The sequence below is a fragment of the Amia ocellicauda genome, chromosome 8 (genome assembly GCF_036373705.1).
Source record: "Amia ocellicauda isolate fAmiCal2 chromosome 8, fAmiCal2.hap1, whole genome shotgun sequence".
Classification (NCBI taxonomy): domain Eukaryota; kingdom Metazoa; phylum Chordata; class Actinopteri; order Amiiformes; family Amiidae; genus Amia; species Amia ocellicauda.
Genome location: NC_089857.1, coordinates 15079586 through 15106859, shown reverse-complemented (window position 1 = coordinate 15106859; position 27274 = coordinate 15079586). Strand labels below are relative to the sequence as shown.

The window sequence follows — 27274 nt, the reverse complement described above, 5'->3', positions numbered from 1 at the left end:
ACATTTTTGAAACTATGTTGTAGACTAGCGTAGAGCAGCCAGGATTATATAAACAATAAGGTAACAATTGCAATATGAAGAATTTAACATAGACATTAGATTTGATTTATTTCCTCATTTCCTTGCTTACTCACCCCTGAGGACTTCAAACAGGTACAAAAATAACAGGCGCAGTAAAACTGTTTGGACTGCATTTCCCATCTCGCAATTGTCCTGCCATCAACATGGCGGTGACGTCATCGATAAGCGCCCGTCTACAAAGAAAAACAGCAAAACATGCAGCTGTAGGTCTCTGACACATAGCAGGTAAGTCAATGTTGGTTATTTCAGTTTATTATAATTATTGCACTTATATCGAAATGTGTATAAATGCTAAACATAGCAATACGTTTATAATGGCTTTAAACAAAAATACACTTACTTTCTAACAGTGACACCTTGAACTTTGTCCGACTTTGAATTTTATGATGATTTATCTTCCTATTACTCGTATTTACTCGTATTTAATTTTCGCATTCAATATGCAGAACGATTTTATTCTGTAAACCGAGATAACAAGTAACAGTTGCATGAAATCCCGTTATATAAATGTTTTAAAACACATCGTGTTTAGTAAAATATGTTACTTAGAACAAGCACTTTCCTTCATGTTTAGTTACTTTTGCAGTATTCATTATACAGATGTATCCACTGCGAATTGAGTCTACATATTGTTGTCCTTTTCCTTCCTTTCCAAATACCCCAGTAATATATGATTATTAATGTATTTGTTTAAATTCACACAACATTGCTAAAGTGCAGATGTACAAATGTACACAAATGATGCACTTTATTGTAACTTTGTTCCTGCACTGTTTGGCCTCAGTACAATGTTCAAGGCAAGCAATGTTGGCCGATTACATTGGGGAGGGGCGTGTGTCATATATTAACAGTATGATGGGGTAATATTAAATGGAAGAAGGAAATATTTTCTTTCTTTTTAAACATTTCCTAAATAAGTGAAACTCTGGTGCACCATTTTTTTAATCCTTAGTGGTACATATATCTAAATATGGATATTTAGTGGGGGATTGTAGCTGAACTATTGCAGTAGGAATCTCTTGAGGTGTACCTTGCTTGTGGACTTCAGTCACATTCTTATTTTTTTAACAAAGTGTCATCTCACAGTATTTTCTACCACCAGAAAGGGTTCGAAATCACTTTTATGTACACTAAGGTAAAGTTCATATGGTGCAGGTGAGCTGATCAATATTCTCCAGGAGCTTGTGAGTATCATGTTGCCAGTTGTGTCCAGTTGCATACTGTTCACACAATCAAAGGTCTTTATTTCAATCATAAGCAACATATTGTAATCGCTTTGTGTATTTGAGGATGGGGGGATTTCAGTTTCTGACAGTGTGTCCTCCTCTAGGTGGTGCTGTAGATTCCAACACCGGGATCTATACAAATATATAGCTAGAAATTTAGTTTTTAAGTACTTGTCCGTATGTCTGTTAAGCGTTAGGCTAACTGTTTAATAGTACCCTGTTTGCAACAAATGTAACTTGTTTTTCTCAAATGATGTGCTGCTTTTTGCATTAAGGTTTGTTATGGTAACAAGGCAGTTTGAACTGTGTTTCAATTAATAATTAAACCTTTTATATCATTAATTTTCCTTCTCAGAGTTTTATTGGAATGCAACTTGTTTTCCTCTCTCTCTATGCTTTTTGTCTGTTCAGATGCTTACCAACATTCAGTTCTGAGTTCTGTATGTTTTCCATTCAAATATATTTTCATTATTGAGAAATGTAGATTTGGTGATTCATGAGAATCATATATATATATATATATATATATATATATATATATATATATATATATATATATATATATATATATACACTCACCTAAAGGATTATTAGGAACACCAAACTAATACTGTGTTTGACCCCCTTTCGCCTTCAGAACTGCCTTAATTCTACGTGGCATTGATTCAACAAGGTGCTGAAAGCATTCTTTAGAAATGTTGGCCCATATTGATAGGATAGCATCTTGCAGTTGATGGAGATTTGTGGGATGCACATCCAGGGCACGAAGCTCCTGTTCCACCACATCCCAAAGATGCTCTATTGGGTTGAGATCTGGTGACTGTGGGGGCCAGTTTAGTACAGTGAACTCATTGTCATGTTCAAGAAACCAATTTGAAATGATTGGACCTTTGTGACATGGTGCATTATCCTGCTGGAAGTAGCCATCAGAGGATGGGTACATGGTGGTCTTAAAGGGATGGACATGGTCAGAAACAATGCTCAGGTAGGCCGTGGCATTTAAACGATGCCCAATTGGCACTAAGGGGCCTAAAGTGTGCCAAGAAAACAGCCCCCACACCATTACACCACCACCACCAGCCTGCACAGTGGTAACAAGGCATGATGGATCCATGTTCTCATTCTGTTTATGCCAAATTCTGACTCTACCATCTGAATGTCTCAACAGAAATCGAGACTCATCAGACCAGGCAACATTTTTCCAGTCTTCAACTGTCCAATTTTGGTGAGCTTGTGCAAATTGTAGCCTCTTTTTCCTATTTGTAGTGGAGATGAGTGGTACCCGGTGGGGTCTTCTGCTGTTGTAGCCCATCCGCCTCAAGGTTGTACGTGTTGTGGCTTCACAAATGCTTTGCTGCATACCTCGGTTGTAACGAGTGGTTATTTCAGTCAAAGTTGCTCTTCTATCAGCTTGAATCAGTCGGCCCATTCTCCTCTGACCTCTAGCATCGACAAGGCATTTTCGCCCACAGGACTGCCGCATACTGGATGTTTTTCCCTTTTCACACCATTCTTTGTAAACCCTAGAAATGGTTGTGCGTGAAAATCCCAGTAACTGAGCAGATTGTGAAATACTCAGAGCGGCCCGTCTGGCACCAACAACCATGGCACGCTCAAAATTGCTTAAATCACCTTTCTTTCCCATTCAGACATTCAGTTTGGAGTTCAGGAGATTGTCTTGACCAGTACCACACCCCTAAATGCATTGAAGCCATGTGATTGGTTGATTAGATAATTGCATTGAACAGGTGTTCCTAATAATCCTTTAGGTGAGTGTGTATATATATATATATATATATATATATATATATATATATATATATATATATATACAGTGAGGGAAAAAAGTATTTGATCCCCTGCTGATTTTGTACGTTTGCCCACTGACAAAGAAATGATCAGTCTATAATTTTAATGGTAGGTGTATTTTAACAGTGAGAGACAGAATAACAACAAAAAAATCCAGAAAAACGCATTTCAAAAAAGTTATGAATTGATTTGCATGTTAAGGGGGGAAATAAGTATTTGACCCCTTCGACTTAGTACTTGGTGGCAAAACCCTTGTTGGCAATCACAGAGGTCAGACGTTTCTTGTAGTTGGCCACCAGGTTTGCACACATCTCAGGAGGGATTTTGTCCCACTCCTCTTTGCAGATCCTCTCCAAGTCATTAAGGTTTCGAGGCTGACGTTTGGCAACTCAAACCTTCAGCTCCCTCCACAGATTTTCTATGGGATTAAGGTCTGGAGACTGGCTAGGCCACTCCAGGACCTTAATGTGCTTCTTCTTGAGCCACTCCTTTGTTGCCTTGTCTGTGTGTTTTCGGTCATTGTCATGCTGGAATACCCATCCACGACCCATTTTCAATGCCCTGGCTGAGGGAAGGAGGTTCTCACCCAAGATTTGACGGTACATGGCCCCGTCCATCATCCCTTTGATGCGGTGCAGTTGTCCTGTCCCCTTAGCAGAAAAACAGCCCAAAGCATAATGTTTCCACCTCTATGTTTGACGGTGGGATATGGTGTTCTTGGGGTCATTCCTCCTCCTCCAAACACAGCAAGTTGATGCCAAAGAGCTCGATTTTGGTCTCATCTGACCACAACACTTTCACCCAGTTCTCCTCTGAATCATTCAGATGTTCATTGGCAAACTTCAGACGGGCCTGTACATGTGCTTTCTTGAGCAGGGGTACCTTGCGGGCGCTGCAGGATTTCAGTCCTTCACGGCATAGTGTGTTACTAATTGTTTTCTTGGTGACTATGGTCCCAGCTGCCTTGAGATCATTAACAAGATCCTCCCGTGTAGTTCTGGGCTGATTCCTCACCGTTCTCATGATCATTGAAACTCCACGAGGTGAGATCTTGCATGGAGCCCCAGACCGAGGGAGACTGACAGTTATTTTGTGTTTCTTCCATCTGCAAATAATCTCACCAACTGTTGTCACCTTCTCACCAAGCTGCTTGGCGATGGTCTTGTAGCCCATTCCAGCCTTGTGTAGGTCTACAATCTTGTCCCTGACATCCTTGGACAGCTCTTTGGTCTTGGCCATGGTGGAGAGTTTGGAATCTGATTGATTGATTTCTGTGGACAGGTGTCTTTCATACAGGTAACGAGCTGAGATTAGGAGCACTCCCTTTAAGAGAGTGCTCCTAATCTCAGCTCGTTACCTGTATAAAAGACACCTGGGAGCCAGAAATCTTGCTGATTGATAGGGGATCAAATACTTATTTCCCTCATTAACATGCAAATCAATGTATAACTGTTTTGAAATGCGTTTTTCTGGATTTTTTTGTTGTTGTTCTGTCTCTCACTGTTAAAATACACCTGCCATTAAAATTACAGACTGATCATTTCTTTGTCAGTGGGCAAATGTACAAAATCAGCAGGGGATCAAATACTTTTTTCCCCCACTGTATATATATTCACAAAATTAAACAATTTCATTATTAATATATAATAATAATTATGCCCATATTCAGACAATTGTACAATATCACATTAATTTGACATAGTTACCCATTTATACAGCTGTGTTTTTACTGGGGCAATCCAGGTACAGTTCCTTGCTGAAGGGTGCAATAGCAGTGTCTCCCACCTGGACTTAACCCACTGTTTGGGGGTTCAGAGCTCAAACTGGTATTCCACACTGCTGCCCGCACTGCTTACTTGAATCAAAGGCGGAAAAAATAAAATGCATATCCTGGGAATCCCGTGACATTTTTCATTTTATATCCAATGTCAAACCTACTAAATTCCAGAACATTGTGGATTGAAGTCTATCCAAGAATATGACAGCCAGTGGCTGTTGTGAGGCAAGTTTGAGGTTCTCTCTCTTGATATTAACTAGGTCTGCTTGCGTCATAAAGAAGGATATTTGGGGAAGCTGGGATTGCCATAAAACCTGCACAAACGCATCACTTTACCATGATAACGGGCTGACCTTATCTTAAGCATGGTTAACTTTTAAAGGTCAGACTGCAGAGAACATTGTTTCTAACCTCATGGTTTGGTCTGTCTGATGCAGATCATAGTGGTGAAATGAAACCTTAGCCTCAATGTTGAATTCTGTCAAAACTACCACACATTGTGCAGTGTTTCTATGATGGTATAATGAAATATTGTCAAACTATATATATAAAAAACAAAACACAAAAACACTCTGCCCTTTAAGCTACTTTAATGTCATGCTGGCTTCAGTCATTCTGCCGTGTCAAGCTTTTCCCAGTGGCATTAATTATCTTAACAGAAACAACAGCTCATTTTGGAGTTCTAGGATGCTTTAAAAATAGATGATTCTGCTGCTGTTATAATTTTAAACATTTTCACTATGATTCCCCATCTACATTTTTACTTCATGTAGTGAATGTATTGATTTATTTATAAATACATGTAATGCATCTAAAATGTGTCCTGGATGAATAAACCTAGCCAGCAAACTAACTAACTAAATAACTAATGAAAATATATTTGCAATTTCTCAAAGCTGTGCCCCCAAAAATGATTTGTATGAATATAGGCACCTTGAAGGATTTTTTTTACTTAGGGCCGGATTAAATAAAAACTTTGACCCACCCGCTAAAGAAAACTACAGAACTGTACTCAGTTGCGGCTTCATTTTCAGTAAGATGCCACTTTCTTTTAATCATAAAGTAACTGCTATCATGTACAGCTTTGTAGTTTGCTATTAGCGGGTGGGTCAAAGTTTTGATTTAATCCGGCCCTAATGCAGAAAATGAATTTAAAAAAACAGCCTGACCGTAATAAACCTCAAATGCCAGTGATTTTTCTGAGTGGTTTTTTTCAGGTTTTCAGAAAGCTTGGGTTCAGCCCACCTTTATACTTGCCCTATTTAGTTATTAAAATGCTTTATTTTTAAAAATGTACTTTATATCTAATGGATACTTTCTTCATTGACTACTGCAGATCAGTATGTCTATGGCAGTACCAGGCTGTGGCGTGCCTTGTCCGATTTTAAAACCCTTGTGTTCCCCTGTCCTTTGGTAGGCATGGCTTTAGTGGGAGTTCGTGTGGTAGAGCTGGCCGGCCTGGCCCCGGCCCCCTTCTGTGGCATGGTGCTGGCCGACTTCGGAGCCAAAGTGATCCGCGTGGACCGGACACGGAATACCATGGCGATGGACGTACAAGCCCGAGGCAAAAGATCCGTGGCCTTGAACCTGAAGAAGCCAGAGGGAGCCGCCGTGCTCAGGAGCCTTTGCATCCAATCTGACGTGGTTATCGAGCCTTTCAGAAAAGGTACTGTGACCGCTGATACTGCTTAACATGCTGGGGTTCTGCAGATTTTCTTTCATGTAGTCCTGTGAAGTGTAACACAGTTCATGTAGCACATTGTGTTGAAATGCATAGGGTAGAAAAATTTAAACAAGCTTTAGTAAATCTCTGACCTTTTCTATCTCTAATTTTACAATATTGTAGGACTGAAAGATCATATTCTTTAATTAATTATTTAATTCACTCATCCATTCAAATTGATGTTCAAGTTTCATAACCAGGAGAAGTCAATGCTCAGACATTCTGTTCAAGGGAGCCTTACACCGCTGAAGCAACACAACATTTGATTCTAGAAAAAAAAGCATGTTGATTTCTTCTTATCGCTATATTTTTCTGCATCTCCATCAAAAGCGCAGCTATGTGAAATTATTTGGAAAGTTGTGAAAGCTGGGCAATCACTGAAATACGCAACTTCAAAGGACCCTTCTGTTCCATTCCAGAAATGAGAAAGTGAAGCTGGAAGTCTGCTTGTTCCTTGCTGACACCATAAAGCACTCTGCTTGGCACCATTTCATTTTCGCAATGTAATCTTGGGTTAGAGGTGAATCTGCTGATTTAACCTTATTGAGATACTTTACTTTAAGCTACTGTATTTTGATAATACATTTTACAGCAGGGAGGCTGTGAGGAAATGCTCAGTCACTCATAGGAAATTACTTTATTAATCCAATTATGTCTAAAGCCCGTTAGTGCTTTTAGAATATATGATCAATAGGGTCTGTTCTCGTTATGACTTTAAGAGACCATCATTAACAGTTAAGAGGATGGCAGGAGACCTCCCTGGGGGGTGTGAGCTCTGAAGGATGTTCTGAAGGTCTGCTTCTTAATTTCCCCAGAGAAAAGGTCATGACTTCCACTTGATCATTGATAATGCCATAGTGTGTTCATGGCACAGCTTTTTATATATCAAGTCCAAGACAAAGATTGACAGGTGGCATTTCTGAGTAGATGGAAAAGGTATTAAGAGGTTAATTTTTTTTTTTATGATACCTATGAGAAATCATATTCTATAAGACTGCAGCCCTGCATAAATGTATTCGGTGTTCTGATTTTAAGTGACTTTTCAACCTCATATGGAAATGTACTATTTTTCAGATAGTACATATAGGTTAGATAGATATATAGGTTAGGCCTAATCCTTAAAGAGGTTCTCGACACTTTGTTTTAGGAGCTGTAAATAAAGTTTTATTAAATTCCAATGTGTGAAAGCCATTACTAAGCATTTCTCTAGATTTCGGTAGCTTGCATGTGGTCAAGATGGAGATTTCTGCTTTTTGTCCAAATATCATATCCGTTTAAATTTGTATTTTTTCCATTCACATGAAATCTGTTTTACAATAATGCAAACATTCTGTCAATGTGTTCAGCTAAACCCAAACTTCTTTTACTTTATCAGCAGGTTTCACAGACCTCGATTAGCACTAATCTTGGAGTACATTACCTAAAATAACATTGTGCAGTCCACAACCAAAATCTGGTAAATTCTGAGTCTCTGAAACCAGCCCTGTAAGCACTGAAATGAAAAACTCAGATTCCCTACTGGCAAAAAAAAAAAAGAGTCCTGTAGTGAATGTTTTTATATAATCTGTTAAAAATGCCTTTTATTCAAGAAGCTGGCCTGGATATTACTAAAGTGAAATGACAGGTCAAAAGACCAGATTCTCTTGAGCACTGGAGACAGCAAGGGAATTCGCTGAACTGCTAGAACTGCTTCGGCCTTCACAAGAAGATAAGGAATAGTGGAATTATAGTGCTCATAGAAATCAACATAGAAGGCCCTTCTTTACACAGACTCTTGGGCATCTGGAAAAAAATAAATTACAGCTGTATTGTTCAAACTGACTTACAAGTGTCTTTTGAGAAATTACTTTCCTGAGGTTCTGGAATTGATTGTCTACCAGCAACAGAATGAGCAAGAAGAGCCAAATGGCCTTCTCTTGTTTTTTTAACCTGTTCTGTTTCTGAACTCTTTCATTTTCAGTCTGTTCCTTTTATGTATTTAACAAAGACTTGAGAAATACATTGTCTTTGAGATGTATAATACTTTTTCACACAGAATGGATCAACGTATTACAAGAAAATTATGTATTGTGTTTCAGGCAGCTGAGTTATTGTCCATGTCTGTCAACAAAGGGAGACTTTAGAAGAAAACTTATATGGATAGTTTGTGCTTCTTTCTCTAGGAAATTAATACAGGCCCACTCATCTTAAAATGTGTTCAAATTGAGGGATGCAGAGTAATTTCTGCTCCAGTAGGTTTGTTGAACCAAACGTTTAATCGATACACCCTAAGATTTCATGCCAACATGAAAAGGCAAGTCTATTAAGTGGACATCAGGTAATTCAAGTCTGAAAGCTATTTCAGTTATGTATTTTTTACTTTTTAATGGCTATCTAACATTGTTAATCCAGAAATCAATCAATAGCAGCTGATTAGTATACATGCATGCTAAATGTAGGCTAGTAATTAAACTTATTTTGGTAAAACATACCAAATCCAGATATGAATGCATTCATTAGGTTGAGCAAGTCCAAAATATATGTTTTTTGTTTTTGTTTTTTATGAAAGTGCTGATCTTACAAATCCTCTCCTCCAAACAAAAGTGGATTTGTTGAGCAGAGCGACAAGTATTTTTACATAAATGTGCAGGATTTCTACATTTTAACTGGGTCAAGTGCATGAACCATGTCTGTTTGAAACATCATAAAACCTAAAGTACATCTGATGTCTTCTGGGTGCTTTGTCAGACCCATTTCATATGAATCCAAAGATTTTCAAAAAATCTATAAATTCGGTATTCAAGAATATATATATATATATATATATATATATATTTTTTTTTTTTCCATTTAAAAAAGAAAAGTTCTGTTAAAATGTGAAGAAAACTCACATTTTTAATGTTTCTTCAATGTTTGTTTTTTCTTTCAGTAAGGAGGATGGTAGGTTAAGAGATTATACATGTTTTCACAATATTCCTGGTCAGACAGTTGTATGTGTGTCTGGACTCATTTTGCACTGATACAGATCCCCCAAAGACAGAGGACATATAAGGGAATACTATTCTGTAACATTACACAGCTATCTGTTATGTACACAATGGATTTTATCTTGGTTATCCAAACTCTAGTACTACAAAGTGATCTTAGGACTGCCATTGAAGACGACATTTCTAACGTGACTGCTGTTTGCCTTGAGATAGGAGTGAGATTAGTAGAGTAAGGAGAGAGTGCTTTGAGTTGTTTTCTTGTAGTCATTTACCAGACCTCTTTGTCCCACTGTTTTTTTAGAGGCACAGTTGTACAAACTTATACAAATGAGTGCAGATAATTATCTTTAATTTCCTCTTAAATATCTGGATGCACTCTTCAGCATTTCCACTCTCCTTGAACACCTATAGGAACTCCTGGTCTACAGATTCATCATCATGTTGTCTGACACTTAAAAATGAGGGTAATACACTTGTTTTGGCAAGTGCTGTATTAATTAAGCAAGCTGTTGAGACCTAATTATTAAGAACATAATGAGTGAGAAACTTGTAAATGAAAGATGACTTAGGTACTGAACCTCATTATTTTTCACCTTACACAGCTTACTATGCATTTTAAATGTGGTAAATGTTATGTGTCTGTAATTAAAACTACAGTACCATGCTCTTTCGTCTATAAAAAACACACCAGAGTTGCTATTTGCATATTTAATTAATGTATAGTATACTTCTCTTAAATTTGTTCTCATGATCAGTACTACATTTTGCGCAACAAAATCAAATTCATTAGCAGTTTGATAGAAAGGCATAGGGTCACTGTGGTTTTTATGCTTGAGGAAGGCTCAATATACAATACATATTATTTATTCATAAGAACAGAGTGAAGCTGCAGAACTATATTTTATTGTTTGTTCTGTTTTGTTTTTTGAAAATGTTTTTTTCACAAAATGATTCCCCTTTGAGATAGCCAGTAGCTAATTGTTAATCATCTGGATGTATGCAAGTCAAACAAATGTAGCTCTGTTCAAAAGAACTTGGAAAAAGTTGGTATATTTTATTCCACAGATTTACACAATTTTGTTTTCTGGGAAGGAGATCTTGGCATTCTTTCCCATTACATTTGACAGTCCCCTCAGTTTAGATGGATTCAGACCACTTGGAAATGCTGTGCACGGAAAATTCAGGGACACTAATTCACAATGTTACAATTCACAGTCTGAAGACCTCTCTCTATGAGATGATGTATGGAATTACTCATGTGCCTTTATCTCTACATCATTCTTCATTACAAAGTCTGAATCTGTGAGCTTCAGAAAGAAAATCAAGTGAATTACCCACCTAGACAGCAACCTGTTCTGACCACTTTCCATGTATCTCAAGGATGAACTGCCTGTGAATGTAAGACAGACTTAGAACTTGACGGGGAGAGTTTCAAACATCTATACGAACGTGAGCTGCAACATTGAAGAAAGTGAAGGCAGGGCTGCAGTAATTAAAAACTTGTCAGATAGATGGCAGGGCTCAGGGCTCACATTGGAAATTACATTCACTGGGTCTGCTTATTTGAGTGCCTTTGTTTTTGTAAACATTTTTGGCATCTGCTTCATTCTAATCCTGTTAAAAATGTGTTTGTGTGCTAATTACACAAGATGGACGGAAACCAAGCCGCACACAATCTTCTGTTTACCCTCAGTGCAGCATAAATGTAGGCACTGCAAATATTTCCAACTCTCTTGTGTGCCATTCTTAGGAGTGATGAAATTCAGTACAGTATCTGTCCTGGAATAGTAAATAAAAGATGGGTCATATAATTAGCTTTTTGTTTTATTTTTTGTAATTAACCATAGAGCTGAAATTATTATTTAAATGTTATAAAGGGCAGAGAAAACAAACACTCAAAAGTCTCTGTTTTGCAGCTCTCTGGAAGAATACTATTGTTTACTCTCCTGATATGATTTGATTACAGTTTAAATGTGTATTTGAATGCATTAATTATATGGATGATGATAATAATGACGATTAGACCTTAGACCTTATTGGTCTATAAGATCAAATAATGGAATCTGTATAGCAAATATTTATGTATTAACCACTTAATACTTAGATAACTTAAACTTAAACTTAGATAAAAAATGAAAACTATTCCCAGGTACTATATTTTGAAAGTAATGATAGTATTACCTGAAATTGCTTTAAAATGTAAATATGTGATGAATGAAATAATAACAATACATATGGTAATAAAAACCAATACATTGAAACATTAAATAAAAATAATACGCAATACACTGGAACACAAATTAAAAAATGCACATTTGTTTTGGAATAACTGAACGATGTTAATAAACCGATGACAGTGCAGTTTGTTTTTAAAGCAGCTGTGGTTCTCCCATGTACTTTAAATGATGAATGAACGCTAAATAAGGTCAAAATTGACACAAGCGGCTGTGATGTAGTGCACATTCCCCCTGATGTTTTTATCCCTTGGTTGCCTCTGTAGCTGGCAGACATGTTGCCTCAAGCCTGTGCCCAAAAAGGCACAGAGCCCAGAGTGGCGCCACTGTAATTGTCAAACATAATTTCAGGCAGCGGATCATATGACATTGCGGACACCTGGGTTACTTGCTTTTGTATCCACAGTGGGATTTAAACTGTAATACTGTGTTATGTAGAGGTTTGGTTTATTATCAATTTTCAATTATTTTTCGTGTGATAAAACATTTTAAACTGTCTCAACCCAGAAATGAAAATGCAAGATCTGCTTTAGCGAGTGTACTGCCGTATAGTACTTTCATATAGTCCAACACCCCTATTGAATACAAAATAAAATGTAAGGACAGTGCACCCACATTTTTCCATTTCTCCAAAAGGCAGATGATAACATTGTGGTCCACTATTCCACAGTGACCCATTTATTTAAGCTGACTGATTTAGTTTTCTTCCATCTGTCCCCATATGAAGTTGCAGTGCAGGAAAGAATTTATTTTATTTTATGTGGTGTTGGAGAGCTTAAGAAATATATGCCTTAATGTTTGTCTTGCAGGCGTGATGGAGAAGCTGGGTCTCGGCCCCGAGGAGCTGCTCAAAGAAAACCCAAGATTGATCTACGCGCGCCTGACGGGATTTGGACAGAGCGGTTCGTATGCCAAGGCAGCCGGTCACGACATCAACTATGTCTCAATGTCAGGTAACGGAAACTGCCACGCTCACGGCTGCTGTCATTACTACAGAGCTCACTTCAAAGGCTCTTGGCAGACTTTTTCTATTTAATCTCATGAAAGCTGCAGGAAATGCATCTAACATCGCTTAAAGCTCCTATAACCACAGGCACCATATAGTCTACAGCTGACCCAAAGATGTACTTGGGTCTGTTGCCAAATCAAGCGGAAAATTAATTTCAGTTTTCAGTACAGATGAGCACTGCTGGGAGTGTCTGTACAATAAGTGATGTGCGGAATGAAAGACAGAGTGCTCCGGCCTCACCCAGCCGGCCCTCGAGCTTTATGATTGCTTGTTTGCTTCCTTAACTTCTTTTTGTCTCTCCATCCTCCGGCGATTTTGCTGTACTACTGAATGGAATCATGCAGTATAAATATAATTACTGAAACTGCCCACAGAAGCGTATAGCTCATCCAAAATGCTTAATACGGGGGAGGCTTTGTATCAGAAATGACAGTTGCCTGCAGGAGATGGAATGAATTGGGTTGAGACATGTACATTTATGCATATTTACTAATCATCCAAAACTGAGCCTCAGAATGTTGAATAAAAAGTACACAGCGACAGAACCTTCCATCTTCTAAGATAAGTGGTAGGTTAGTTAGTTTTTTCCAGGTTTTGCCTAAAGGTCTTTAATGTGATTACGTTTTGTTTTTTCAGTTTTGGCTTAAAAGTAGCTTGTTCACAGCACACTATATATGAAGGTACAATATAGAAATAAAGATCCTGTATCGAGCCGTGTCATATTTGTGACGGTCCCCTCTTGTCAGTGTCAGTCAATGTGGGGAACATAGGTGTCAGGTTTTGCTTGTTGACGGTCTGTCCCTCAGATCTGAAATTGAAAACAACCTGAGAATGTCTCTGGAGTCTTTTTTTCTGACAGCAGTGTTAGAGTTTGAGTAAGAGATGACACCTCTCCAATCTCAGACCAATTGCTCAGGGAAAAAAATGTTTTTGTTTAATCCTTTGGAGTCGGGGACAAGGCTCTGATGTTTTTGCTTCTTGTATGGATTAATACTGGCTCATATAGTGCTGTCATACTGTTTTTAATTATAGATAAAAAAATATTTTTCTATAAAATGCAGCCACATACCAATATTAGTTTGCAGTAAGGAAGAATCCCACGGTTTCACACTTAGTTATTCCAATGCCAAATGTTAAATTACACACTGCTACAATTATTGCAACTGTTAACATGTAAAATGTAATAAATTCCATGCGGGTTCCATGGCACATAGAAAATACACTAAATGCTAATTTCAGATTTTACAAGTGATAAACACTCATTTCTGTTTTATGTCTTGCTTCCCCTGGTGTTTTCAAAACTCCAGCTGAGCTGCCCAGCTTAAATATGTCTGTCTGTGTTCCAACCACATATTTTCCAGGAACAGTTCAGCTAGATTTGCATTACTGTAACCTAGTATTACCTGTTTTAAGACAGAAATACTAATAATGCATCCATACGGGACCCAAAACTGAGCAAGAAAAAGAGGCATTTGTTGGCATTTCCCCTTGGTCACACTGGTCAGCAGGGCTACATTTTAAAATGGCCATTGAAAGCTGCACATTTCCCACTGACAATTCTCTCGCTGTGTTCTTTACTTTACACGAATGCCTTAAATTGCTAGCTGCAGGGAGTCATGAGCATCTTTGAAAATATTCCCTTTTTCTGGAGAAGAAAGTCAAACACCAGCGCTGAATGTTCTTTTATTCTGTGAAGGTGGTTGCGGTGGGGGGGGGGGGTTCTAGGATTCAGCATCAAGAAGGCAATAATGCGAACCAGGCTTTAAGCTCACACTGTATTATGCAGATGCCTTGGGTGCATTGAAGCATGAGGGGAATTCAACTGCTTTCAACCATCTGAGGAGGCCAGATTTTATTGCCCGAATGCGCAGCCTGAAGCGTGTTATTGCTTGCTTTATTTAAAAAGACAATGCTAAATATCTGTTCCATTACAGTGGAGCAGGAAGAGAAACCCAACACATGCTTTGCTTTGCTTTTCGTGGATTTTCCTGTCCTGATTTTTGAGTGTATCCTGACCATTCTTATCTATTTTCCCAAGCCATCGTTTACTACTATTTTTTATCCATGTGCTTCCTCATATACTGGAAAGAAGTGGTTAAACTACAATCAAATTATATGCTTTGTTTTCACACCTTGTGATTTTACTGAAAGGAACCATCCCCCCTGTGTTTCTGTGCAACTCTACAATGCGGCTTCATTGTACCCAGTCCCATGACTCCTAGCTGACTGTAGTCTGAAGTCAGCAGACTGCCATCACTGATTTAGACGTGATCCCCAGGAGTATAATGTGGATGTTTGTCAGAAAGCCTTTTTGAAGTGTTACAGTGAAGGGCAGGCCTCCGTTTTCAAGACTCTTGCGTGCATCTGGTGTGGTACGCCATCTGACCCCTGCATTGTGAAACCAGCGGAGATATCTATTTTTTTGAACGATGAACTCTCAAGGAGCACACACATCCCAGTCAGCTCCCATGACTAGTTGCATTTTAAGTATTCAACATTTAACAATAATGTACAGAGATTACCTCATGTGTGTAATACACAATCTAGGGTGATGTTTTGCAGTTGGGAGGTCTGTGCAACATACATCACAAGCAGGTACTGAAGTGATTGTATTCAGTTCTGTCATATATGTCACCCTGGGTTCCGAAGTGTTAAATAAAGCTGGCTTGATTGAATGGTTTAGTTTGATCATTGCTGCTCTCCTCTCATTAACGCAGGTTTGCTGTCTATGCTGGGCCGAAGCACTGAAAACCCCTACGCACCCATCAATCTGGTGGCAGACTTTGCAGGCGGGGGGCTGACCTGTGCAATGGGCATTATCCTGGCGCTGTATGAGAGGACCCGGTCTGGAAAAGGGCAAGTGATTGATTCCAGTATGGTGAGTGTCTGGATATTCTAGATTGAAACTTAATACCAGGGACTCTGAATTATTTGTATTTGTGTTACAAGTTTCTGCTACAGGTAAGCACTTTCACTTCAGAAAGAGGGGGAACAACTTCACCTGCAAGTTCGCCTGCACTTCAGCACTAGAGCAGTCCTGCTAGGCCACCATAGCTGTAGATAAACAGCCTTAAGCAGTGTTCAGCAAACTGCATTTGTATTTTAACATATTTAAAATGTATGTTTTGTGTTGGATCCGAAGGCAGGACATAGTTCGGTCAAGGAGGAACACAGAAAGTGTCGTGTAAAGTGTAAAGGCTCGAAGTGCCCAGCTATGTAGCGGACACAGTCCTTCTGACTCCCATAATGAAATGTCTTTCTGCAGGAAATGATGTGCAAGCAAACAAAATAACCATCATGGCATCCTTTCATTTATGTCCTTAGGGATCCAGTAATTATGTACAGAGTCGGGGGATTCTTTTTTAAATTTGTGCCCTGGAGCACAAATCTCTCGCAGTTAAAAAACTTGAACAATGATACACTCATACATTTTCAGAGCTTAAGTAACTTGGGAATTCTGTTTTTTTAATTTTTATCTTATTTGTTTTTCCGTATTAGGTGTCATGTGTTCTGCACCCTAATTACCTGAACGCACGTTGCTATTCAATCATAAGATCATAAAAGGATGTGTTTTGGTAGTTACTTTGTTTATGTGTTTCAGTTTTTTAAATATGAATGCCTTTGTTGTATCAGGGATTTGATTTTAAATTTCAATAAATAAATCTGCTTATCTCCCCTGATTATTATTAACATTGTATATTTATAAACGTCCTTTCAACCACTGTGTGACACTGACTGCTTCTTGTAATGTGTTCTCATCTTGTCTCCGGGGTATCTCTGGAGGGGAGTTGTGCTTGCTTACAGAGAGATAGTTAAATGTTTGAGTACTTCAGTGCATTTTGTAGCATTTTGCAGCTGACTTGACTTTCATAATGTGAATACGTAAGGTAAGTATTGTTCTAAATAACCTGGATGTTTTAGAATGCATGCGGCTTCCTGGAAAAATCTACACAAGTCAAGTCCCTTACTGTTTTAACATTTAAATTATAAGCATTTAACAGCAAAGATGACTGTACTCTATGTACTGTGCCAGTTGAAGACAATGGACAGATTTCAAAGTGCTGTGGTTTGAAGCGAAATGGCGGTTCCTGTCGGAGTTGATAAACTATCAGTCCTCTGTTGCAAATGATAAACTAACCTCCCACCGTGGAGCCGCACTGTTTCAAATAATTGTAATCCTTGTAACAGCAAGGAGAACAATCGTGCCTAGGGAATTATTGAATATATTATTCACTGAGGACAGCACAAACCTTTTTCTTTTTAGAATTGAAGAATCATCAAATCATAGTTTCTCATAAGGCCAATACTGGATATAAACCTTTTTCACTATTAATCTCATGGTCCATTTGAATCCTTTCTGTACTATTTAACACATATATGTTTCTGAACTCAACACAGGGAGCAATATTTGGGGAGCTAAAGATCCCAGCGTGTCAGGTGTTTATCGCAGGATCTTCAGTTTCTGACTGAACCATTGAGTGATGAGAGGGTGCTGGAAAGGTGGTGGGAATGACTAAAGTCCTTTTGTTGGGGGGCAGCTCTTCTACCAGCCTGATGCAAGGTGGAGGAAATGGAAGCAGGACAGTGAAGAGCAGTGGCAATGCCTACCTGGTTAACTTGTAAAGGATGAGTGAAGAGAACAGACACCGGGAGAATACCTACTGAGCACAGTCAATGATTTGAGTGCAGGAATGATGTATTGGGAAGAACATGCTTTTTCTAATCTACAGCTCTGGAAAAAGTTAAGAGACCACTTAACATTGATTTCTGAACTTGGAGTGGTCTCTTAATTTTTTCCAGAGCTGTATATTAATGATCTGGACTCTGGGATAGTTAGCAAACTTGTCAAATTTGCAGATGATACTAAAATAGGTGGCTCAGCAGATACAATCTTGCCAGCACAGGTTATTCAAAGGGATTTGGATAATATTCAGTTGTGGGCCGATACCTGGCAGATGAAATTCAGTGTGGACAAGTGCAAGGTAATACATGCAGGTAACAAAAATGTCCATTATAATTACACTATGGGAGGAATAGAACTGGAAGAAGTAATGCATCAGAAATACCTAAGAGTCTATAGCAATAAAAAAGGCAAACCGAATGTTGGGTATATTGTCAAAAGTGTAGAATTTAAAACAAGGGCAGTAATGTTAAGACTGTACAATGCACTAGTTGAAGGATATCACTGCTCTAGAGGCAGTTCAGAGGAGAGCAACCAGACTTATTCCAGGTCTGAAGGGAATGTCCTACTGAGAGACTGAGGAACTGAACCTTTTCACCCTGGAACAGAGGAGACTACGTGGGGACTTGATCCAAGTCTTCAAAATCATCGACCACATCAAACTAGAGGAGCTTTTCCAGATCAGCAGGGACACGCACCCGGGGACACAAATGGAAATTGGGCTTCAAGGCATTCAAAACGGAAAACAGGAGACACTTCTTCACACAGAGAGGCGTCACAATCTGAACAAACTCCCCAGCGATGTGGTTGAGTTAAATAATAGACTGGATAGGATCCTTGGCTCACTTCATTATTAATGGACACCAAACGAGCATGATGGGTTGAATGGCCTCCTCTCATATGTAAACTTTCTAATGTTCTTATTTGAGCATTTGCCAGTCTGTTAACTAGGGCCTAGCAAACCCCTCAAGCATTTTGCGATTAAATATGCAGCCTGTGCATTAGCTTCCCTCTCACACCTATTGAATGATTTGATCTATATCTGCATTTCTGTTCCTGAGTGAACACTGCTGATCATTGCACTGTGGCAGCTATGGAGGAACAGTGAAGAGTACACATGGTATTAAAGAGAAGCACATGGGGCACCAAAGGGTACCAGAGGGGTTTGTCAGCTTAAGGGGTTAAATTGTGTTAAACAAAACGATTCCATGATTTATTTTTTTATCTTCAGTTGTTTATGTGTTCTATGCTTTAATTTCAGTGTACATTGAGACATTAAACTGCGTACATTTCAATCAAAACTGGAAAAATTAAGGTTTTCTAAAACTTTTGACCGATAGTGTGTGTGTGTATGTGTATATATGTATATATATATATATATTAGGGCTGCTTTGATTAATCGATTAATCGGGTCTATTAATCAACAAATTAATTGATTGACGATCAATATTTTCTCAATTTAATCGAGCAGATTTTTATTTTTTATTTCTTCATTATAATAATGAGTGGCGATTATACGGTTAACACTAGAAGCGCCGATAGCTCTTTAACCGCTGTGGTATAATGGATGTCCAACAATCGAATAAAACTAGCACACATGTATTTAAATGCAAATATTAACATAAAACAATACAATTATTGGTATAAATGACATCAAAGCGTTTTTTTTAAACACGTCACTGCACAGTCAAAACAATGAGACAAGTGTTTATTTGCGGGGTAACTGTCCGCTCAGTCTGACTACAGTTGTAAGGAGGCGCTTGTAATGCTAAACGCAAGTGTTTTTCAGGCGCATGAAAGACTGCACACTAGTGCGCTATGGAGACTGCGACTCGGGCTTGATTTGTGTTTATGCAGCTAAAACGCCGTAGACATGTTTAATACATATATTTAGGAAAAGTCAAGAACGGGTCTGCACAGTGTATTCATGAACACAGAGTAATTCAAATGAAATCTGTCAAACTCGCCAGCCCTGCGCTTCTGTGTGCCATGATAAATCACATCAGTAATATCAGCGCACAGACTGCAGGGACAGCCGCTAATAGGACAACTGCAGTCTAGCTCTGGATTCAGGAGGAAATATTGAAGACAAAGTAAAGGGTTTCTGTTTCATCTGAAAGAAATGCTTTTATTAAAAGGACCGTGTGCGCAGTTTACAGTATCAATTGCAAGCAAACACCGTTTGTTATAGTGAGAGGGAAGGAGAATCCTCTGCCATGTTGCGGCTATACAGTATTTGTTTTTGCATTATAATTATGATTTTTATTTAGTGTAGCTGTCAAGCATTGAGTCCCCATGTCACTGTGAATCATTGTCGCTAAAATCTCACGCGTCGGGCGGGTTAACAATAATCTGTGCGCCCCCATTGTCACACACTGTCGATAAACTGTCACTTTAGGATTTCGTTTTTTATTATTATTGTTATTATTTTTTTGTTATATATATAAAATGTTACCATTGCGTTAAGCATAGTTATAGGCTACTGTAATATCAATGGCTAGTATTTATTAAAGTATTACTGTGTAGCACAACCACTTAAAGACCATTACACTTATTTTAATAAGTGTCCGATTAATCTATCAACTAATGGCCATTGATTAACCGATTCATTTTTTAATCAACTGACAGCCCTAATACACACACACACACAAACATATGTTCTTTTCTTAATTGATAAGTTCACTTGAGACTAGTAATTCAGTCCAATCAAGACAATTCCCTGCTGTGGCTATTAGGTGCTTAAAGCAGGCCTAATATAAATATATAAATCTCAGCTAGCATAATGGTTAAGATGCACGACTGGCATTGTGGGTTTGAATCCAGATGTATGGATTTTTATGTATATACACCGATCAGCCATAACATTAGGTGAAGTGAATAACACTGAAAATCTGGTTATCATGGCACCTGTCAGTGGGTGGGATATATTAGGCAGCAAGTGAACATTTTGTCCTCAAAGTTGATGTGTTAGAAGCAGGAAAAATAGGCAGCGTAAGGATCTGAGCGACTTTGACAAGGGACAAATTGTGATGGCTAGACGACTGGGTCAGAGCATCTCCAAAACTGCACTCTTGTGGGGTGTTCCCGGTCTGCAGTGGTCAGTACCTATCAAAAGTGCTCCAAGGAAGGAAAAGCGGTGAACCGGCAACAGGGTCATGGGTGGCCAAGGCTCATTGATGCACGTGGGGAGCGAAGGCTGGCCCGTGTGGTCCGATCCAACAGACGAGCTACTGTAGCTCAAATTGCTGAAAAAGTTCATGCTGGTTCTGATAGGAAGGTGTCAGAACACACAGTGCATCGCAGTTTGTTGCGTATGGGGCTGCGTAGCCGCAGACCAGTCAGGGTGCCCATGCTGACCCCTGTCCACTGCCGAAAGCGCCTACAATGGGCACGTGAGCATCAGAACTGGACCACGGAGCAATGGAAGAAGGTGGCCTGGTCTGATGAATCACGAGTTCAAGGTGTTGACTTGGCCTCCAAATTCCATGGAGGCCCCACCTCGCAATTTACAGGACTTAAAGGATCTGCTGCTAACGTCTTGGTGCCAGATACCACAGCACACCTTCAGAGGTCTAGTGGAGTCCATGCCTCGATGGGTCAGGGCTGTTTTGGTGGCAAAAGGGGGACCTACACAATATTAGGCAGCTGGTCATAATGTTATGGCTGATCGGTGTGTATATATATAATATATATATATATATATATATATATATATATATATATATATATAATTACATATATAATTTCCTGGAGTTAAACATTTTCAGAGTATGGAGGACTATCCATTCTAAAATTGTAAATACACAGAGAAAATAAATTATTAAATAAATAAATACATGGACATTTATGCCTATCTATTTATTTCAACATTTATTTGTTTGTTTATTTATTTCAACATGTGTATATTTATTTCTCTATGCTATTTATTGTTATATTTCAATGTGACAACCCCACCCCCCTCTGTCAATCACAGCTAGTGTGTGATATACAGGTATTGGCTAATCCAATGCACATAATCATCTTCATAATCATATTAATGTTCATCTTCATAATCATGTTCATGTTTATAATCACGTTCATTTTAATTTTGGCACTGATCACCCTCCATAGCAGCAGCCATTTTGGGTCAGTGAATTGTGACTGCTTCCTCAGCGCAATGGCAGGATCCGTGTCACTTCCAAATGCAGCTGCTAGATGGCAGTGGCAGCTGTTTTTTAAAGCCATTCCAAAAGTATATCGAAGAGCTTGAAATTAGGAGACAAAGGTTAAGATGGATGAAGCCATGCCAATATCCACAGTGTTTCTAAGGAATATGAATCCAATATTTTATGTAGAAGTTAGGTGTGGTTTTCAGATGGGTCGTTTGCTGTTCCACAAATGGACAGTGCAGTAAATATACTGAATACATGATAATTAATTCTTCAACAGCATCCAATTCTGAGGAAGGTTACTTTTGATTGGAATGTTTGATATTCAGCCCGTTGGGTGGTCACATTACATGCCGACAAATTGACATAAATATTTAAGGAGTGCAACAGATTTCAAAAAATGATGCAGAGCTTCCCAACCCCATGACCTTTATCGCATTGGTTTTGATTGCATCCATCTTCATTAACAACGGTATTGAACAACTGTGCTAATGACACGACAGAGAAAAAGCTTAGTAAAACAATTTGCTGGTTCTGTCTTTTCAAATCTAAATTTCTGACACATCTGTTGTGTTGCAGGTGGAGGGAGCTGCTTATGTGGGTTCATTTGTTTGGAAATCCCAAAACCTGGGTCTGTGGAACAGGTCCCGGGGGCAAAACCTGCTGGACAGCGGAGCCCCATTTTATGAGACGTATAAGACTGCGGACGGGAAGTACATGGCCGTGGGTGCAATTGAGCCACAGTTCTACGATGAGCTTATTAAAGGTGAGTTGACTTCAGCTGCGTTTACACTAGTTTTGTTTAGGTTTGCTGCTGATAACAGCGAGTCCACACTGCTAACAAGCCCATTCACCGCAAGGGACAAATATGAAAGAATAAATGCAGAAACCACATTAATAAAGTGTGCAGCTCTAGGGAATTTGACTGTCGAAATTGAACAGTCTGGAAAAATCACATTATTTTGAAGGCACCAATGTCTTTGCTCAGCAGATTTATATATCCCTTCTCATGTTTCATGTCAGTGAGATGTCCTCTTATAAAAATCAATGGGGTGGGATTTAAAAATCAAATAAATAAACCCCACTACACAGGAAAGTTGGAAAGTAATCTTGGAAAGATTAGAATGAAAATCAATATTTTTCATGATCATTTTAAGAAAGAGAGAGATGGAGTAAAATATCATATAACACTCCTGACATATGTTTTTCTTAACTTATCAAACTGAAATACATTGTCAAGATGTTTTTGTTTTAGTCCTATACATTGTCAATGGAAATCACATTTTTTAAAAAGGCGTTTGTACAGCAGGTTTACATCAACACAGAAGCATTTGTTTACGATGTGTTGTTATCCTGATTGGTTTAATAACTGAACAGGATGGCTGAATACCGGTCTCATTGCCTTAGAAAAGAAGCACGATTATCAGAATAGCCCGAAGTATCACAGAGTAAAGGGGATTTAAAATGCATTGGTTTATTACCAATACAGATCTAATTAACGTCATAATTTGTTTATTAAACTAATTGCCTTTTTTGTTACATTCAGATTAACATTTATTTAAATGTATATACTTCACGTTAATTTCTTTGACAAGCATGTTTTGTTTCTTTATGTGTTATTAATTTGTTTATTTTATGGGGATAACATACAATTATAATCTTTGCACTTTGTAAAAACACAAGCAGGAAATGTTTTTGTTAATGCTGATTTCCAGTGTCAATGTATAAGATACTAATGCAGTACAAAAAAAATGCTACTATTTCAATTCTGGGCTTTATTGAGCATTTTAATGTAAATTGAATAACAGTTTAATTGAATCTGAGTAAAGCACTTAAATTTATTTATTTTAAATATCATATTAGCTTTTTATGTATTTTATACTTCCCTTTCTGTCCCAAGCTAAGTGATGCATTGTTTCTGAAAAGCATACTTATATAGCAACTCATTATATGCTAAATTAAACGCCAGTTATTTGTTTAGATCACACAAGCTGTGAGTTTCTGTAATATTACTGCAGAAATCAATGTTGCATTCCCATCTAACGGAAGCGGCTTCACTGCGTTTTACTCAAGAGAATGTCAAGAATTGCTTTGAAGTTCTAAGAAGAACTTTTTCACTGAACTCAATTGCATGGTCTATTGTGTGACTTTTCAAAAATCTTTTCATATCCTGCCTCAAAAATGACACACAGCACTCGATTGCACTGATTTTTATTTAAGATTGTGACTTCTTCCACTTACTGTGAAATACACTTTATATATGATTTTTTATATACATAAAAGCCAGCTATATTTTTCAGGGTCATGCTTATAATAAGGAAATTGCTGTATCGTTTTTTTTATTTTATAGTCTGTGTAGCATATAATAAATGTCATCTTTAAATCTCGGAACTCTTTCATTCTGTGCTTTATACTTTGTGATCCGCTATTAAACCATTCATTATTTTGACTCATACCTAATTAAATGTACCCTTTATCAGAAACACTGGTCGAAATTCTTGAACTGTTTCACCACTCATAACAAACCAGCAACAAACCCACGTGACTTTTGGACACATTAGAGAGCCAATGGGCAACTTAATTCATTATTTCCCCTTTCCTGATGACTTAATCGCAGGTCTTGGCTTGGATCCTTCGGAATTGCCTTTGCAGATGAGCTTCTCTGATTGGCCGGAGCTGAAGAGGATATTTACCAAGACCTTTGCCACCAAGACTCGGGCCCAGTGGTGCCAGATCTTTGATGGGACCGATGCCTGCGTGACTCCCGTGCTGTCTCTGGACGAAGTCAGCTCGCACCCCCACAACAAGGAGAGGGGCTCCTTCATTAAGGACGGACAGGGAGAGGTCAGCCCCCGACCTGCCCCTCTCCTCTCCCGCACGCCGGCCTCCCCCAGCCTCAGCAGAGACCCTTTCATAGGGGAGCATACCCGGGATGTGCTGGCTGAGTACGGGTACAGCACAGGCCAGATCGACAGTCTGCTGTCTGCAGGTATAATAGAATGTAGCAAAACAAAGTCACGCTTATAGTTTCTTGTGATGGGGCTCGGATGCACTGAACTACTGCCAGTGTGCCGTCAGAAACGAGAGTCACCTAGCAGTTGTGACTTAGAACTAGCCCTTCAATTTCCGCCGTATGTGGCCTTCCGTCCTGTGGAATACATAAGTTGCATGAGTGGAATAAAGTGGGAAAAGCAAATTAAAAAAAACAGTTCATGCATTCGAAGAGAGAGAAAAAATCATTGAAATGTCTTGGAAATATAAAATGAAACATGAATATATATATGTGTGTGTGTGTGTGTGTCTCCAGCGATCTGTAGACAGTCTTCATGACCTTCATGATCATGATCTTCAGCAGTATGGGATTGTACCAGATATCGTTTCTTTGACAGGGGTGATAACAAATAAAAGTATTAGGAATCCAGGTGTTGATAATGTTCTAATCAGAGGTCTAGCATTAATGTTTCCATAATAATGTAATCAAATCCCTCACATTTGTAAGTTTTAAGACCAGATGAAAACAAATACATGATTTCTATGTAACATGCTGAAGTTGCCCACTCAATGTATTTTGTTTCACCATATTCTGACACGACCCTTTGTAAATTGTATTTTCTATAATTTAACAATAAAATTATTTAATACTGACACTGTCTTTGGTTTTACTATGTACAGTATGACTCCAACATGTGTTCAAGAGGTACCAAAACATAAATGTAAAATGAGCTTGAAAAATACAACATACAACTGGGAAGGAAAGTATCACTGGTTTATTAATAAAGCAGCAATGCAATTCACATCTTGTGTTTTGTCAGTTGGGTCTGTGTTAATTCCCAGAACTGCTCTAAGGTTACAGAGATTTGATGTTTGTCTTTCTGTGGAATTTATTTTTCAAGAGATTTAATTAATTGCAATGGGTGTAAAGACTTAACTTGTCTTAATCTTTGCATTCCTGTAAGTGAGTTGATACTGACAGTACATGATGTGTAACCCCCATTACATAAAGGAAGAAAGTAAAAAAAGAGAGAAAAAGCTTTTGATTAGGAGAAGAGTTTATCTATCTATCAGTCCTCAGCAACCCTCAAATGGCAATGTTTTCTAACCAGCCAACATAAAATCAATAATTTTCATACCTACATTAGAACAGTTTGTGCTTATACCAGCCTAATTGGGTTAATGCAGGAGGATAGTGTATTTTTAGTGTGTAGTGTAGTGGTGTTTATTGTTCGAGTGCATCATGTATCTACAGAGGCCCCAATTCATTTCTGAGGTTTGGATTGTCAGTGTAATGAGAATAGCTCAATGAGGATTGCTAATTATCCTCCTAAGTGTAATGTGCAAACACATTAGATACACTCTGGACAAAAAAAAAACTTTATGTAACAGTGCAAACATATTTGAAAATCAATACCTTCAAATTGCAAACGTATAAATCAACATCACAAGCTCATTCCCTCTAATCTCATTTGTTTAAAAACCTGTGTAATTATGAATGTTATTGAATGTTTGTAAATCTCTTCCATCTCAAAAGTCTGCTGCAGTGTAGTGCAAATTATTTTCAAATGTATGTCAGCCGTAAATTCGCTGAAAATAAAAGCTTAAAGTTATTGAGGCTTTTTTAGCTTTAGTAATTGAAAGTGAGTAGGCATAGGTGCATTTGGATTATTGTTTTGGGATGAGGTTCAAGATTCCCATCCTCTAAATAGGACCCATAACCTAGCTTACATTAAAGATTAGTGCAAAAATCTAACCAAGACCATTAAACGTATTCTGAAAACACGATGGAAAAGTGCTCTATCGCTTCTTTCACTTTTCACTTTCACTTCTATTGTGCCCCAGCTTTTCCAGAGTCCTCGTACTCACACCACTTACACGCCAAAAATTCTCATGACCAAAGGGCAGCCTGCCATTGGTTTATCAGACTGTTAACCTTAGAGTAACCGCCTGCAACTACAGAATTAAGTATTACGCAGAGAAAAAAAAAAAGATTGTTACCCTCCTATTACAAAATGCATTAGAGGGTTAATTGAGGTCTAACTTGAAAGCTACGCTAGTCTCAACCCTGACTACGAGATACAATTAATTCAAGTCTCACACACACACACACACACACACACACGCACACAAAGTGCCAAAATCCAGGTTTAAATCCTCTTTATTATAGATTAAACCAAACTAATTCTGAATGTTAAATCCATGTAAATTCTAGCATGTTTACCACGAAGATAGTTTGAGCTCTATCAAGTGACTGAGTGTCTGTTGCTTGTGTTTTGCTAGACTGTTGGCTTTTGTTTCCCAACCACACAATTAATACGATGATGATCATGTTAGACTAAGCAACCAATTGCACTACTAAAAACACACAATGTCTCTGTAGGAAGGCCCCCAAAACATGCATAGTCACTGTGATGAACATGTTGCAATATTAAAGTTTCCTTTCCCACACTTTTCTGCAGGCTGATCATATCTCACAATGCATTATTGTGCTTTCAATTATACACTACATATGAATTGGCCTGCGTACTAATGTATCTGGGCAATCACAAGTTTAACAACAAGTGACCATCCTGCCACTTCAACCAAGAACTTTATGAAAGAGAGAGACAAACAGACACGGTTTTGT

At 38.3% G+C, this 27274-nt stretch overlaps 1 protein-coding gene across 1 annotated transcript; it reads left to right on the top strand.

Moving 5' to 3' along the window:
• Positions 1 to 209: 209 nt before the first annotated feature.
• On the top strand, positions 210 to 25299 carry amacr (alpha-methylacyl-CoA racemase). The gene is made up of 6 exons (XM_066712133.1): positions 210 to 306; positions 6311 to 6559; positions 12626 to 12769; positions 15543 to 15703; positions 22234 to 22420; positions 24272 to 25299. The coding sequence occupies exons 2-6, from the start codon at positions 6313 to 6315 to the stop codon at positions 24679 to 24681; spliced, it is 1149 nt and encodes a 382-aa protein (XP_066568230.1). The 5' UTR covers positions 210 to 306; positions 6311 to 6312; the 3' UTR covers positions 24682 to 25299.
• Positions 25300 to 27274: the final 1975 nt, after the last annotated feature.